At 42.9% G+C, this 17,951-nt stretch overlaps 1 protein-coding gene across 1 annotated transcript in view; it reads left to right on the forward strand.

Moving 5' to 3' along the window:
* The window catches only part of OSBPL10 (oxysterol binding protein like 10), a 205,437-nt gene that overhangs the window by 66,384 nt on the left and 121,102 nt on the right, over positions 1-17,951 (forward strand). The window contains exon 4 of the mRNA XM_090046463.1: positions 14,004-14,192. Within this exon, the coding sequence (XP_089902589.1) occupies positions 14,004-14,192 (189 nt within the window). The remainder of the gene's footprint in view (positions 1-14,003; positions 14,193-17,951) is intronic.

Raw genomic sequence — 17,951 nt, forward strand, 5'->3', positions numbered from 1 at the left:
TCATTATTCTAGCAGGGCTTTTGCTGGCACAATTTCCTTCATTTTGGGTGGGCTGGAATAACTTTATACCAGCATAATTTTGGTGGTTTATCACTGCTACCAGGGGACTGGATCCTTTGGGTGTAATAAGCCTTGGGAATCTAAACTGATTTTTAGTTATAGCCCTTGTCTTGCAATCTGTAGCCATGTTGATTTGAGATCTGGAACCCATTTGTCTGTCCCCAGTGTCCAGTACCAATGGCTCAGACTCCCTGCAGATTAAGCAGACAGTTTTCCAGAATCTCAGTGAAGGTGTGAGCCTTCTGGTTTATTGTTCAATTTATTTTAGAAGCAGTGTGAGTGTAAATATGTACAGATGCGAAAAGCAGTTTCTGCCCATTAAGCCATATCCAAGCTGTGAGTATTGCACATGAGCAAAACCTTCCCCTTCCAAGTGTAGACACAGCTGTAATTTAGTATATAGTGTATGTATTCAGTTTAATAGGTATCCTCCCATGTAAAGGACAAATTTAAAATGCAAAAGCAGTCAGTGTGGTAGAGGCGATATCTTTTATTAGACCATATAGATGGTGGCAAAAAAAAAAAAAAATTATTTGCAAGCTTCTGGGCTCATGCGCCCTTCCCCAGGCAAAGGAGAATGCAAAGATTGTAAAATTTCACGCAGGTAAAAATGAAACTTCTTATTGGATATATATTTGCAACTATCTAGTTGGTCTAATAAAAGATATTGCCTCTATCATACTGACTACTTTTGCTTTCAGACCAACACAACTACAACCTTTATCACATTTGCTTGTGAGAGTGGGGTACAGGATATCCAGGGGAGGATATTGTGATGATCAGACAAGAAAGAAAGGACTGCAAGTTTACAGGTGAACACACACAATTACAACTGCATTTCTCCTGAAGAAAACTTAAAAAACTGAAGAAAAATATTTGAGTCTTTGGGTAGTTTTTCTAGTATTGGAGATTTAACATACAAAAATGCCAGGACTTTGGAAACATCATTTCAGAAATTAGTCCGCATGTTTTTGTTTCTGTAAGGCATGGGTAGGAAGTTCAAGTACTTAGCAGGGATCCTGGTTTTCTCTGATTTAAAAAAATCCCCAATTTTCAGTTTAAAAAAAAAAAAAAAAAAGAGTAACCCCAAATTCACATTTTTCCATGATTAAAATGAAACACCACTAGCAAATATTTATGTATTAGTGGTGTTTCATTTAAATCATGAAAAAAATGGATTTGGGGTAATTTTTTTTAACTGAAAACTGGGGATTTTTTAAAATCAGAGAGAACCAGGATCCCTGCTTATCAGTTTGGATAGAGTCTATGGTTTTGACAGGCATGTTAACTTAGACTCAAATAGAGTTTTGTGTATTGTTTGATGTTATCCTGCCCCTAACCCCAGAAACCCAATTGGCTTCATGTTGGATGAATTCCTATATGAACAGTATACTTAAAGAGCTTTCTATTGCATTTTCTTCCACGTAGTATTACAATTCCCTGATGCTGATGAGTACAGTCTAAAACAGGCTTGTCCAGCATATGGCCCGTGGGCCACCACGAGGCCTGCCAAGCCATTTTATCCAGCCCACTGCAGCACCACCGCCGTAGCTGAGGGCAGAGTCACAGCAGAGCTGCTGCCAGGCACGGAGCATGGAGCTGGCGGCGAGGTGAGGCAGGCAGGGCTGGCCCGCGGGCCCCAGCTGGCAGCGAGGGGAAGGGAGTTGCTTACCCCTGCAGGTCCTGCTGCTGCTGCCCCGAGGGCTGCGCGGTGTGGGGCTGCCCCAGCCACACCTGACTGGACAGCTGGGGACAGCACGTGCAGCTTCTTCTCTGGCTCTGCCCCTTGCCTTGGCACATGGCCGGGGGAGCTGCAGCATGGCCCGTGCCCTGCCCACCTGTGTGGTGGATGGAGTCACGAGGTAAGTTCTCGCACGGAGCTGGGGGTGCCTCAGGGCCAGGCCGGGGCTGCGGGGCACGTAGTTGCTGGAGCCAGGCTGGGTGGGAGGCAGGAGGAGCCCGGCCCAGAGGCTCTGTACATCCAGCTGCCTCCTTGGTGATTCAGGTCCTGCTAATGTAGCCTGCATGGCTGAGGATGGTGGTCTGCATGCTGCTGGAGCAGCCTGTGCAGTGAGGGGGTCCTAGGGGCCCACCGCCACAGCGTGCAGCCTGTGCAACACATGCTGGTGTCATCTGGGGCCCACTGCCTCACCAGATCTGAACAGCCCTGGACTAGCTTGTCTCCCACTGAAGCTTCGGTGGTAGTTATAAAAGGTATTAAACAAACAAATCCTTCAAAAGCAATTCTTTGTATAAGAATTCTTCTGCACCCTAATGGGCAGAAACATTCGAAATATGAGAGATACTAGTAAGAAGGGTTCATGTCATCCCTTTTAGGCTTGTTTGCTTTAACTTACTTTTTTAATGCTGTAGTGATAGATCTGCTAAAGATTAATGTACTCTTTTGCAAATAATTTCCATGCTATGTGCTACAAGTAAAAATCTTGGGCTTTTGCATGTAAGAATGTTATTGGGCAATACCTAATTAAGCGTTCTGCCACCATGTGCCAAGTTACTTTGGACTGGGAGAAGGCCTTGATACAGAGATTAGACTGGTGGTTGTTCTGAGCGTTATACAGTCAATTTACTTATTTTAAATATAGGTTGATTTGGAATTTTAGTAGGATAAAATGATTTGAAGAAACAGGTTCCGAATCTTTTTTTTTTTTTCCTAGAAGCTTTTAAAATCAGTAATTCATTGTGATCAAAGTAAAAGAATAGAGAATATTTTTTTCATTCATGGTTTTGTTGCCATGTTTTTTTTTTTCTGCTGATTTACTGGCATACGAGGAAGCTGCATAAGAAGTAGTAAATGTAAACACAAGGACTACTTTTGTTGCTGGTCTACACGTGTTGTTGGATTGGAACATAATGAATCTCATTTGGATATTAAGTGTACTCACCAAGAAACTGCAGGGGGGGTAGAAGTTCTTTATAACCCATGAAAATTTGAACTAAAAAGTGTACGTCTAAGGCTCCCTTTACATGTTACAGATATTGCACAATTAACTGAGACAAGCTACATGTGGAAAGTACCTCTTGTGCAATAAAGATCCAACCAGGTATAAAGTAAGACCTTTGAAAACGCGTACTAACTTTATAACTTGTTGCTATCCAGCTTGAATTTGCACATGAAGCAGGATCTGCACCTGTGAGTAGGAGGCCTGTCAGCTGACTGGGCACCTAGCCACAGGGGTACACCATGAGCAGCTAGGGCTGAAAGTCCCACAACTGAGATGACTCTCAGCCCCAACATCACCCAAAAGCTGTGGACTCTGGGTCCTGGCAGCACTGTGCAGTGCCAGGACCTAGCATCCTGCAGCTACAAGTGCTGGATCCCAGCAGCTGCAGGGCACTGCTGTAATCTCTGAACTCTGGACATGTGTGGGGTGCCCCCAAGGCTGGGAGACAATGATTGCTGTGGTCTCCCAGCTGCAGGGGTGCCCCATGCACTCCTAAGAGTTGAGAGATCCCAGTGAAGTACCCCTGTGGCTGGGAGATTGTAGCAGCTGTAGTCTCCCTGCCATAGGGGTGTATGCAGTGCCCGACAGCTGGAGCCCTCTCAGCTTATCATTGGGTTCCCACTGCACTGACAGCTAGGTATGATGGGATTTATGCATGATCCCACAAGCACACCTCCTGCTGTGCATTGGTGACATGGCAGGAGGTGTGATTTGTATGGATCACACACTGAGATCCTATCATGTCTTTACCTGCACAAGTGTAGAGGCCCTAAGTGTTTTCTGTGTCCTGGATGCTGCACAATTCAGACGGTTAACTTCTCTTCTTAGTTTGGCGATTTACAATTGTCATCCTTCCAAATCCTTCAGTGGACACAGCTTTCAGCTCCTTGTCAACTTTCATAGAATCAATGAGTTGGAAGGGACCTAGACAGATCATCTAGTCCGACCTCCTGCCATGGGCAGGAAGGAGCACTGGGGCTGGCAGGGGTCATAAGACCCCAGCCAAGTGCCTATCCAGTCTCCTCTTGAAGATCTCCAGGGAAGGTGAGAGCACCACCTCTCTGGGCAGCCTATTCCAGGCTCTGGCCACTCTTACTGTGAAGTAGTTCTTCCTAATATCTAACCTAAACCTGTCCTCCCTCAGCTTGTGGCCATTGTTCCTGGTGACTCCAAGGGGGCCCTGGTGAACAGATTTTCCCCGAGTCCCTGCTGGTGGCCCCTGAAAAGGTTGTAGGCAGCCACAAGATCCCCCCTCAGTCTCCTGTTGTGGAGACTGAAGAGATTCAGGTCCCTCAGCCTCTCCTCATAGGGCTGGCCACAGAGGCCCTCAACCATATGAGTGGCCTCCTCTGGACCCTCTCCAGGTTCTCCGCGTCCCTCTTGAAGCGCGGCGCCCAGAACTGGACACAGTGCGGTGCTGGTCAGGCCGCAGCTGGAGTATAGAGGGGGAGTGAGACCTGTCTGGACCTGTTAGTGATGCCCCTGTTGATGCAGGACAGGGTGCGGTTGGCTCTGCCTATTGCTTTGTCGCATTGGCAACACATTCATCCTGGAGTCAATCCTGACTCCAAGATCCCTCTCTGCCTCTGTGCTGCCCAGAGGGTCAGCCCCTAATCTATAACCATAATGCTGGTTCCCTCTCCCCAGGTGCAGCACTCTGCACTTGTCCTTGTTGAACTGCATCTTGTTCAGGTTCACCCACTTCTCTAACCTATCCAGGACTGCCTGGATGTGGTCCCTGCCTGCCAGTGTATTCACTTTACCCCACAGCTTGGTGTCATCAGCGAACTTGAACAGGGTGCTCTCTACACTTTGCTAGATCTCTTCTTGCCATGCTGTTGAATAGACAGTAGAGACGATCTTGGTAACTTTGGAAAGCTGAGTATTTTGTTAGCTCCAATGCAATGGGTATTTCCTTTTGGTCAGGGTAGTAGCATTTAAAAAAACATTTTTTGAGACCTTTGTCAGCTGCTTCCTTCTCCACCTGCAAATTTTAATTTAGGTTTGAAGTCTCTCCTCTCTTATCCTCTCAACAGGTTATTTTCTCCCTCTTTCTTCCTCTATGGAAGATAGTCAGACATGTGCAACTGATGTTGCTAAGGGAAATTGGTTATACCTCTGGAAGTCCTCAGACTGGCAAAACTGAGAAGTAAGCATCATTTTGCTGAATGAAGGTTGCATTTGGTTGACATATTTCCTATTGCAAGTAGTAGCAGAAGAGACTTGTCTTTCCTGTGCTCGTATAAAACCGTTCTACGGAAATTAGAATCTTCACTGAAAATTGAAAATGACCTCGTGCTGAAGACCCCTTTCAAATGTAATGGCTTTTGTGATCAGCCCATTGTATTACTTAAGTAACTTTGCCATGATACACTGAGACATTTCTATAGAATGCAATGTATTTGATAAATAGCACCATAAATAGAACATGCTGGCCATTATATGGTGTCAGGATTTGCATGTCATATGGATTAATTTGGTTGATCTGCCCATCGTCTATTTTCGCTTTTGTGAGTGACAAACGTGAATGTTGAAGAGGACTTGGAGAGATCTTCAAGTTGCTCACTTGAGGTACTGTAAATAAGTCAAATAGTTTGTTCTGAATCAGATCATCACATTATTCTCTGCAAAATAGAAGATAGGTCCAGATAGATTTGTTACATCTCTGAAGTGTTATTCTGTGAGTGGAAGAAAAGGTTCTTTGATATCTTTTATTAGACCAACTAAATAGCTGGACAAACTGTTATTTGCAAGCTTTCAGGCACAAACACCCTTTTTCAGGCAGCGGGAGTTTTGTGTGCTCTCTTGGGTGGAGTAGAAGGCAATGTGCAAAATCCAGATCTGTGAAAACGCAAATGCGTGGCAGTGAAGATCAGAAGCATGGGAGATGATATGCGAGAGACAGGTGGGTGGGGGTGACAAGCAGGGAATGCTGACCAAGTGATAGAATGTAGCTGGGAAAGTGTAGAGAGGTTACCTAGGGTTATTGGAAGGCAGGCAGGTTATAATGTGCCATAAATCCAATGTCTATATTTAGTCCATGATTTTTTGTATCAGTAAATATATGAAGTGAAGTTTGTAGGCTTGTCTACAAAAGAATCTGCGAGAATCCTTTCAAGAATCCTTTAACAAATACAATTATTGTAATATCATGACACATCATTTAGGCTGTGTTTTATTTTGTTTTTAACGAACGCTGGAAGAATGTTAATTTAAAATTACTGTGAAGGGAAGCAGCAGCTTACAAGTTAACTACTCCAGTCAAAATGCAGGAACTCACATTGCACTTATGTTTTGTGTAGAGCTTACTGGTGCATAGGAATGAGCATGCGTGTGGCAGAAAGAAAATGTCCACTGTAAATGGGTAAAGGGTGGTCTGTTTTGGTTTGTTTTCTATTTAAATAACTGTGGCTCTGAAAGAAATGATGACCAACCATAAACGGATATGACTGTGCTTCAGACATTAGCTTGCTTGATCTTGAGAACATTACATTTTCTGTCTAAAGTAAACACAATTACACACATTCTGGTAAATGGAAGAAAACTGCCAGCTCCTTTGAAAGGGAGTGAGCAATCTTCTGGGATGAGTAGCAAAAATTTTAGAACAGTAGACTCCCATCTATATACAGTTTCAGTATTTTTAATAGTTGGAAATTTTTTATGGCTTGTATAGACTGAGAATCAGTCAGGGTATTATGCATTCATCTTTAGGTGGACAACATTTAAAATAGTTTCCTTAAATTAGATTACTAGATATGTTTGAAATGATGTTAGCCTATAAAAAAACCCAACAACAAATGAACATAAGCTATAAATTATTCTATATTAGTTTCATTTTATTAGCAGTGGACCATTAATGTTTCTGTAAAGTGTGGTCTCATGAAGGAATGTTTATAATTGTCTTGGGACACTTCTGCCTGTAAGCTGTTGAGTCATTATTGCCTCCTTGCACAACCCATCTTAAAAGAGCTTATTATTTTCATTTCATCAGCCTTCCCTTGTCTTTTTTTATATTTGTAAACCATGCTGTAGCAGGGCTGAAGTCGTATCAGCAATGCTGAGAAGAGTAGTAAGTGAGTACGTCAAGATTCTTAGGATATATTCCTACGTATGGATTTCTGGAAAGTGACTTTAATGACAACTGTAGTCTAATTTTATAATTAAAGTTTTACTGGCTGTGGAAAATATCTTTAATAACCTGACAAAAGGAAATCTGTTACAATTTTCAGTGAGCATGCATGTCTTTCTTCAGTGCCCTGACTTACTTATCTACCATTTAGAAGCTGCTTACAGACATAAAAAAGCACACCACTTTCCCCCCAGCCCCCACAAAAAGCTCTTTACTTTAAACTCTACATGCTGCCATGCCAAGCTCAGCACATGCCCAGAAGAGGCATTGTGTTATTTTGACCCAGCTTACCCAATATCTGTATAGATCAAGTGCCTTAGTGAGGCTTTTTTAGTGCTTTTATCCAATAGGTGATGGAGCTAAAAAGCCCCGCTGAAGTGCCCTATCCATACAGATGCTATGGAGCTGTCTTTCTTTCTTTTTTTTTTTTTTTTTAAATGTCTGTAAACAGCCCAAGAGCATAGGAGGAATACTAAGTAGCAGTTCAAAGGCATGAGGGATGCCAAGGTGATATGCAACTTGTTACCTGGACCAGTAGTGTAAGGAGTTACTAGGGCATTATCCAGTCTAGAGGGGGTGCCAGAATGGCAGCGAGACTGTGCTACCACTGCAGCAGCAGCATCCAGTGTTTGGAAAGCTTGTGCTGAGGCTGCAACAGCTGTTTACTCCCCTTCACTGCCCCTGCCCAGGGTGCCAAAATGTTAGTTTAAGCCTCTCCAGTAAAGAGTAGCAGCATAGAGTAAGGAAGCAGGGCTTTGCTTCCATAGTGAGTTGTATTTGCCAATTCAGGTGACTGCCTTTTGTTCTTAAACTGGCCAGAAATATAGCTTTACTTTGAAAGAGAAGTGATTGTGAACTTTCTCTGATACTGTATTCTTCCTCTAGAACAGGGTGTTGCTGACTTGGCAGTAGGCCTGCCAAGAAAGTTCTGGAGGTGAGGGTGGACCACATGGCTGTTGCAAGAAAAGCAAGTGCAATTTTTGGCTGTATTAACAGAAGCATTGTAAGGCACAATGCACTGCTCTACCTGGCCCTAGTCTGGCCTTGGCTAGAGTCTATTCTGTTTTGTGCACTGCATTTTAAGAAGGAAGTAGAGAATTTGGTGAGGATTTGGAGGCAAACAATGAAGATAGTAAGTGTTTTTGGAGTGTAAGCTGCATGAAGAAAGGCTGAAAGAGCCAGGAACGTTCAGCTTGCAGAAAAGGAGATTAAGGGAAGATGTGATAGTGGCTTTTAAAATATCTGAACTGCTTCCGAAAAGATGAACGAGAGAAAATGACCTCCTTTGCCTCATATCCTACCATCACTGTGTGCACTAAAGCTGATTTAATTTATATTTCAAGAATGCTTCCAAACCATCAGTAGAGCAGTGAAATAAAGTCCCTAAGGAAGATATTTAATCTCCTTTGTTTATCAGAAATGCTTTAGGAATGGTGCATCCTGTACCTGTGAAATGTATTGGATTAAATGGCCCTTTCGGTTTCTTCCAGGTCTGTGACAGAAGAAGGTGTCTGAAAACAAGTGGGTGTTGCATTATCTGTCTTCTTGGATAGTTTTGTAGTAATGGAACGTTGCAGTACAATAGTACAGAATCATGTTAATGCTAATTTGTAAATTCAAGTTTTGCTGGGAAGGGATGGCATCCACCTCTCTCTGCTGGGGAGGAGGCTTTTCTCAGCGAGCCTGGCTGACCTGCTCCACCGGGCTAAACTAAGCCCGCTGGGGGATGGGGGGGGGTCACTGCCAGTGCTGGCCTGCTGAGCAATCCTTGCAAAGCCAGCAGGCTGAAGCACTTAAGGGAGCCCACCCCTGTCCCAGCCCTGGAGCGAGCGTAGGCAAGGCACGGGCCCCCAAAGGGACACTTGCATGCCTGGTACACAAATGCTAGGAGCTTGTGGAATAAACAGGAGGAACCTGTCCTGCTTAACACAAATAATAATGAAGTAATAGGGATAACGGAGACCTGGTGGGACTCCACCTATGACTGGGCCACAGGTATAGATGGTTATACCCTGAGAGATCACGTAGACAAAAGGGGCCAGGGGTGTAGCTCTGTCAAGAAAAGCTCGTCGTCCCTGCAAGCCGACATTGGCACCCAGGGTGGATGGCTAGAGACCCTCTGGGTTAAAATCTGTGGGGAACAAAGCACAGGGGACACAATGGTGGGAATCTACTACAGACCTTCCCAGGATCAAGAGCTTGACCAGGAGTTTGCCAGGGAGTAGGCTGAGGCTGCATGCTCCCAGTGCATGGTTGTCATGGGAGACTTCAACTACCCAGACATATCTCGTGGGAAGAGCGCTCAGCCAAGTCTGAGTGGTCTCAAAGCTTTCTCTCGTGTGTGGATGAGGTCTATCTGACGCAAGAAGTCTACGGGCCAATGAGAGGTAAAGCACTGCTCGACCTGGTTCTGGCAGTGGGGGACAACCTAACCAATGACCTAACAATTGAAGGGAAGCTGAGTGACAGTGACTGGAAGCTGATTACCTTCACCATCTGCTGTAAAGCTTGCAAGTCAGTCAGTAATACAGAAGTCCTTGACTTCAGAAAAGCTGACTTTGACAGGCTCAGGAGGCTTATCAGTGAGGCCCTAAAGGGCCACAACCCAAAGGGGAGGGGAGGGGAGTTCAGGACGAGTTGTTGCTCCTCAAAGGAGTGATCCTGGATGCACAAGCAAAAGTCTATTCTATCTCAGAGGAAAGGCAGCAAAAGGGCACAGCAGCCCCCTTGGCTCTGGAAGGAACTAGCAGACCTCCTGTGTCTAAAAAGAAAGACCTACAAAGGATGGAGGACTGGATCTGCAAGGAAACACAGACTGACTTTGGCTGACCCAGACTGCTCAATAAAGACTGCCCTATGCACGGCTACCACTGTTGCCAGGCAGACTAAGGAAGCCTGATGTGGAGATGTGCACAGCCTCCCTCCTCTCATCCCCCACCCCTCCCCCACTGGGTGCACAATATTAACACTTGAAAGCTTCCCACTCTTCAGGCCTCAGTATCTGAATGTCTATACACGTGGCTCTGGGTAAATTTCTGTACCAGGAGAAAAAACATGGGAGAGTTCTCCCAGATTTTTTGAATGCGTGTATGCAGCCAAAATCTAGACCTATGTGCTATTGTTTTGTCGCAATACAGTCAGCTCCCATTGATTTGCAGCAGCTGTTTTGTGCATGTAGAGGATGCAACATCAAGTGTTGAAGTGACGCATCTCTTGTTGAAGTAACTGGTCCTTTTATCCTTGTTTACTTCCATTTCTTTTTTCATGGTAAAGTGGATTATTAATTGAATTTTTTTTTTTTCTTTTTTTAAAACTACTGTCAATGCAGCTATTACCTAGTGTCTGACTCTTTTTAATTAATTAGCACTAGGCTTAATTAAGCATGTCAGGTCTACATTTAATGCCCTTGAATGAAAGTGGCAGCCATTACTTCATGGTTATACAGCCAATAACTAGCTGTAAAGGACAGAAAGGAATGAGCTTTCAAATGTTATCTTGCTGGTCATGTTATATTTGGTTCAAGCCTTAAATAGAATGGGGCAACCTTAACAAAGCCAACTACTTGTGCAAAAACAAAATAATAATAGTAGTCTTGAACAGAGATGCTTAATGTAATATAGACCATTTCAAATGACAGCATTAATTACTGAGAAAATCTTTCCAGTATGGACAAAAGTAGCCAGGGTGGATAAAAATCAATGATTAAAAGAAAATGAATTTTTATTTAAATCCAATTTTTTTGATGTAATCAGTTTTTTAATGTTGTTTTTAAAAAAATAAACACACATAAAGATGGTTTTAATTTTTAAGATGTGTTTTAAAGCATGAACAACAGGTGCCCCTGGAGGCTGGAGGGGTACAACAACCACCCTTGGGTGGCGACGGCGAGTGGGGAGCTCCTGCAGGCAGCTACAGTGGTGTTGGGGGGGGGGGGATGGGTGGTGGGTTCCAACCACCTGCAGATGCTGCTGGCAGTGGCCCATAGCGATCAGCGACCTCTTGCAGACACTGCTGATGGTATAGGCAGTGAGTGGGGGTGTGTGGCAAGTGGTGACTGCTTGCCGACACAGCTGGCAGCATTGGCGGTGCTTCTTTCAGGGGGTGCACCGCCAATCTCAGGGGGTGCATGTGTACCAGCGTGCATCCCCTATGTGTTGCCAGTGGTTTATAGCTCAAAGATATCATCATGGAATAGGAATTATGTCTTGTAATTGTATACTATTTGAGGTGATGTATTAATGTAACCTTTTTAGGAGCGTCACAACAAGCCATGGACTATATTAGGGGCTGAATCTTATGGGGTTCCCAGAGGCTTCCCTGTATATTAGTAAAGATTAAAGAAAACCACTTGACCCAATGGGACTCAGCACTCAATATAGAACAGGGTTTCTCAACCTGTAAGTTGTGACCCAGAAGTGGGTCACAAGAATATATGAAAGGATTAGAGACAAAAAATAGATTCTCCTTTAAAGAAAAGCCATGGCTTTTCCCTGGCAGGCTCTAAAAGTTTCAGCCTGCAAGGGACTGCTTGGGGGCTTCTGCCCCCCCTCCCTTGCACACTGGGAGGCTGGGTGCAGGGGGCAGCAGATTGGGAGTGAGGGGTACTGGGTTGGGACTGGCCATGGGTCCTGGTACCAAAAAGGTTGAGAAACACTGATCTAGAAGATCCCATTAAGTATCTCTGTGATGCTTAGTTTAAGTTCTCAGACTGTGGATTTGTATCTCCAGAGATCATAGGCAGATAAGGTTCTTTGAATAAATGTGATTTCTTTTATTAGACCAACTAAATAGTTGGAAAAATTGTTCTTTGAAAGCTTTTGGGCACAAACACCTTTCTTCAGGCATAGGGAAAGTTTGTCTCTAGAGATAAATATCTTTGTTAACAGCAGTATATGGAAACGAAAGGTAACAGACCTAATTACCCACCCATCAGCCCTACTGTCTCTCTGCAAGCTTGTGTACACACAAGTGCAGTTTCAAGAACTTAAATGAATAAAGGATATCTAACAACAAGAATTCATTTTTTATAGAAAACAGTGATTAAATTTGAGGCTTCCTGAGCAGTGATTTAAATAATGATTTAAATTGATTTGGTTTAAATCAAAACCACCTGAAAGTAGAATTACGTGCTGATGGGCCATCTCATGATAACCTGTTTATGAGAGACGAGGATTTTTGTGATGGCTTTTATTGGACCAGCTGTATAACTGGGCAAGTTTTTGGGCATCAGGTATCCTTTCTGAGGAAAGGCACTTGATGCCCAAAAGCTTGTCCAGCAGCTCTTCCAACTATACAGTTGGTCCAATAACAGCTATCACAAAAACTATTTGCTTCTTAGACACTTTCCTGAACCATCATGGCTATAATACTCCAACCCTACTACAGCTTTATTTGTGTGCATGCAACTCTGATATATGTCATGACAAATATCTCTAATGGTCATATCCATGCTAAGCTGAAAATTGAAGTACTTAAGGCCTTCTGTAATATAAAATACCTTTGAATGAAGCTGGAATAGCAAGACTCTTAAATGATCAGAAGTGGGAATAGTGGAAATCTTATGTTGCAGTTGTGGTAGTGAGGAGACTTTTAATAGATCATGAATGGATGATAGATCATGTTTTGGACACTTTCTCTCTCTTCTGTCCTTCCCTTCTGGTTCACATTCTAAAAGAACAATCTCTTAATGTTTTTAAAACCTATTCCTACTTTGGTTTCCAGGAAAACTTAAAATGTTTATTGCCGCTCTGAGAATTTTATAAGTGAAGTGCCAAACTACTTCAGAAAGTAATCCCATGAAGGCAGTAACATTAATTAATTTCCTGTTAATAATATTACTGTATCTACTTGCATCTAAAATGACCCCCTACTAATTCAATTTATATACATGGAGAATTTATAAATATTGTTATAATTTTCTATTTATAGAGTCTAATTATTGGAGGGTCATCTTTAATTCATCCTCCCCCCCCACACTGCTGCAGAAGGGCAGGTGGAATGGGGAGGTCAAAGTAGCTTGCCCCCTCTTCTCCCCCCTTGTTCCCTTTCCCTTGCTTTGTGCTGGCAGGCTCAATTTACACTGCAACCTGGGGCATTGAGCACAACTCCGCCCCAGCATCTGTTGCAGCCATGCGAGCTGTCCACCACTGCTACAGGACTGGGGTCATGCACAGTGCCCCAGGCTGCAGCATGCAAGGACACTGCTGGTGTGGAGCAGGGGAGGGAGAAGGGCAGGGAGGGGAGCAGAGGGATGGGGCAGGCAGCTGTGGCTATGGCACTGACCCTAGATAGGGGCTGGAGCCTGAGTCACAGCAGTTGCCTGCCCCTCCACCACCACAGTACTTGATTCTAAGACAAGGGGCTTCCCCTTGCCTTCCCCCCCATGTTAAATGTTGGGGAAAAGCCTTGTTTTACAACTGAGCAAATACAGTAATTCAGCAAGCATGTCTTATGAATTACAGGTCAGTGTCTTTTTTTATTTAAAAAAAAAAATCCTTTATTAGTATCATTGGAATACTTTTTGTTCTTATGAAGTAGGTTAGTAGTCATCTTTTAAACAGTGTTTGATTACAAGGATGCCTATAGGATATTAAATATAGCAGTGGACTTGAACTGGGGACCATGTTCATGCATTGGAACTGGGGACCATGCCTTGGACATCCCAAATGATAAAGCACGTAGCAGGCTTTTTCATATATATTACTTTCATTAGCAAGGCCAGAGTGCCTTTGAACCTCCGGGTTCAGTTTTATGATAAAAAATATATACGCTCTTTCTTCTAAAGTACTAAATTAAATTGCATATGATGTTGGTGTGTGTATTAAAATGAATAAATATCCTGTTTGTTCTAGAGTAATTCCTCACGAAACAGAAGCTTCTCTTTGCTTCCTCATGGAACAACTAATTCTGCATCTCCTAGTAGTCAAAAACATCTGAGTCAAAGTGGGCCTACGGTTGTCACCATTACACACCACAAATCGCCAGCAGCAGCCCGAAGAGCCAAGAGCCAGCAGTCTGGTCAAATGCATGAAGTCAGAGAGGTAAGAGCTTCTTTGGTGTCCCTATTATTTTTCAGGTGTATGCATTCTTACTTTCTGTGTTTTTAGACATGCACTTTCTAGGATAAGTTTTTTAAAAGTTTAAATATAATGACCCTCAATTTTTTTATTATAGTATGATAATCTGGGTATACAGTTGCAGATAATGTATATATGTTTACTTTGAAATAAAACCTCTACAAATAGAGTACCATTTAATTTTTCTTTTAATTAGTTGACTAAAATCAAAGTTTTAAACTTGTATCGTAGGAATCTACATCAAACAAACTATCCAGGTATGATGTCAAACTTGGGCGACTGGTACCACCTTAGTTGGGGGGGGCGGGGGGCACATGCTCCCATGGTAACCAGTCAGTGACTGGGGGGGAGGGGGGGAAAGCGGTCCCCCCTGCGGCAAAACTCACTGACTGAGAAGTGGCCATGATGCTTCATCTGGCGCTCCCACTCCCCAGCCAGCACTCAAAGAGGGGGCACCGGTGCTCCTGCCTGGCCATCACCGGAGTGGGGAGTGCAGCTGGTCAGGGAGTGCACCAGCCCTCTTGGGGTTCCCATGCACCCCTGTGCACCCCCTATATGTTGCCACTGCTGTCAAAGGATGAAACTTCAGAAATCTAGCAGATGTCCTAATCGGTGCAAATTAGGGTACATCTGTCCTGCATAATGCAGTGCCATGAAAAGATGCACAGGCTGGTTGTGTGTATGTGAGGCTTTTTTTTTTGCAGGGGGTGGGGTAGGGGAATCACTCTTCAGCTAAAAACTTTATGCATGGTTTTCCCCAAAAGCATCGGCATACTGTTGTTAAGCAGCTGTAAATCCATTACTTCTGGTTATACCAATACCCTTTGTGGAAACATCTGTGGATAACTTAATTTTGTCTCTGTCACATCCTGTCCCTAGGGTATCCCTAGAGCCCAGAGTTTCTCCTTGCTGTCCTGCTGCTTGTCCCAACAAACAGACTAAGGTTTGACCTGGGATAACTCTGTATCTCTGTGGCCTCACCTTCACTGCTGTTATACGGGACTTCACAGCTGCAGCAGTGGAATCTCTGCCAGCTCTAGGTTGCTTCTCCTTGGGTTGTGAAATACATTTTTAGACCCCCCCCTTCCCATAGAATGGGTTTTCCTGGAATATCACTCACCCAGAAATGACTCTTCACCACAAGCACTCAGTAAAGAGACAGACATCAAAAGGATTTGTTTATATAGGAGAAAAGAATCATATGAGTAAACTGACCATAGTGTTTTAAGATGGAACAAAAAGAAGAGTTTCTTAGGCTGCCAGGAGGCTAGGTGGTAGCCAGTGGGAAGTCCTGCCAATATCTCCAAAAATCAGCCTCCCTGCTGATTTCTGCTAGTCTTGGCTACTTGGATCCTTTTCCTGGCTACTTGCATCCTTCTGTAGCCTAGGAAAAATCCAAAGACCCTGGCCATCTTACAGATGGCCCTTATAACACCTCCAAGCGAGTTCTTCCTTTGGCCCCATCAGCTCTATTGTTTTTTATTCTCAAACTCTCTATTATTTTCTTCTGAGCATTTCTGTTTCCTGAAGGCATTTTCCCCCGTCCATTCAATAAATGCTCTCCCGTGGAAGAGACCAAGGACACAACATAATTTCTAACAAAAAAGGGATATATTTTTCCTTGCCATACAGCAAATTGCAAATAGCCCACTTAATTAATCCATACATTAAGTTCACCTAATTCCTTAGTTGGTGATACTTAATTATTTAAAGTGAGGAGTTTTATTGAGTGCCTGGGACTTTTTTTCAGGGTTGATATTGGTGTTTCTGGCACTGTATTAGTTTGTGTTTACATGCAATTTAAAATTAATATATGTGCTACTTGCTTTTAGGCTTATAGTCCAAATCATTTTTGGCTGCAGATTATTCTTTGTTCCTATATAAAATGTTTCTGAACTTGCGGTGCTGTTGTTGCCAGCTTTTGTACATGGTATACACACTCTGCTGATGCTTAGCACTTGCAAAATGATGGAGTTGGTTGCTTTTCTTGCGTCATTCAGATGTGCATGTTCTTTGTCCCCCATTTTATAAATTGTTAAGTTTCACAGGATAAATACTAACAGTTTAACCTGGGACAACACTAAATGCTCCTGGGATTGTCATTTGAATCAGTGGCAGAAAAATGGCAGTGTATTGGTCTGCTCACTAAATTCTGATGGGAAGAGTTGTGTGTAAATGCCAATCCCAGTATATTTCTGTTCTGGGACAAAAATAGGTGCAAATTGTCCAGGGAAAAATGCAGTGTCCTTTTTTTTATACTAAGGGTAGTGAAGTATTGGAATAATCTCCTTTTTTGGGAAGGGGTAGAATAGAGCAACTGAAACAACCTCTATCTCGGTAGATGGTCTTAGTCGTATATTTGAAACCTGCCTCAGATGGAATCGATGGCCTCTTAAGGTCCCTTCCAGGGGTGCATATTTATGATTCTATAAGTTAGTCCTAGCTTTTAATAAGTTAACTTTAATGCTGTCGTCAATTCTTCTTCTTTCTGGGATTCCTTTGTTGCTGCTGTCTTTGTTTCTGCTGCTGCTTTCCCAGGTTGCTATGCTATTCTACTTAAATTCTCATGTAGCACTCATAATAAGGATATCTAAGGGTGCATCTACATGTACATTAATGCACATTAAATCCTAGTACCTCCATTGTGAGGTACTAGGAAACTGCATTAGCATATCTTAATGCTTATTAACTAAAGAACATGGATTTTAAGTGATGCTCAATGGATGTTAGCCTATTTTAATGCACATTAGAATGTCACTGAAAAATGTGCTAGTTAGTTAATACGCTGTAAAATAGGCTAATGCATATTGGAGCACATGTGTAGACATATCCTGAAACTGCCTTTGGGAATTAGTGTAACAAACAAGGCAAAGGTAGTTCCTTTTCGTGGGAGGTGGTATTTTTTTCAATTCGGAGTAAGCTTTGTCATGATTTTTAACCTCAGGACTATAAGCTGATGTGCTTGGCTTATAGGAAAGAGTCTTGTAGTTAAGCAGTAAGCCAGTGGTCCTTTGTCCCTATTCCCTTCCTCTTCAAGGAGCAGTAATACACATTCCTGTTCTTTTTGAGTCTTCTCTTCTGTTCTCTAGGCCTTCATTGGTTCCTGTCTCCGTACTTATAACATAACTTAAAAAATATAGTGGTGTCATTTGTTCTGTTTTTCTAGTCCCTCCAGAGAGAGAACTTTGAACACCTGGACTGTTCTGTTCATGTCCGCTCAACTTCCCTTCCAGAGAAGGAAGGAGGCATTTTAGTTTTCTGGGCTCAGACAGCCCAATTGGCCATGCAAAAATCTCTTTTTGCCTTGGGTGATTTTATTTTTCAACTCCTGTTCATAATAGTTTATAATGACCTTGAACTGGAAAGAGAAGAAAGCTCTTTGTGTCCATAGTCATCTGTCCAAAAAGCACTTGCTGGTGCTCTGCTCCAAAATCTGTGAAGGGTGCTGTATATAGATTGATTAATTTCCCTCAGGAGAGGATAAAAAACAAAAACAGCAGCAATAGATTCAGTTATCTCTTTCTTTCTTTTTCTTGTGGGTTAATGCTGGGGGTATGGGGATTTATTTATTTTTTTTAAATCATGGAATTGTTTTGCGGTAAATGATTTTTTGGACGACGGAAAGAGGTTTATATTGTGATTATATAGAGTTGTATGTAAAAATCTTTCTTAATGAGTAAGATTCAAGTTTAAATATCCAAGTAAGTTGCTTTTAGCGTACAA

This window comes from Crocodylus siamensis, chromosome 5 (assembly GCF_052110815.1).
Source record: "Crocodylus siamensis isolate JL-2025a chromosome 5, ASM5211081v1, whole genome shotgun sequence".
Taxonomy (NCBI): domain Eukaryota; kingdom Metazoa; phylum Chordata; order Crocodylia; family Crocodylidae; genus Crocodylus; species Crocodylus siamensis.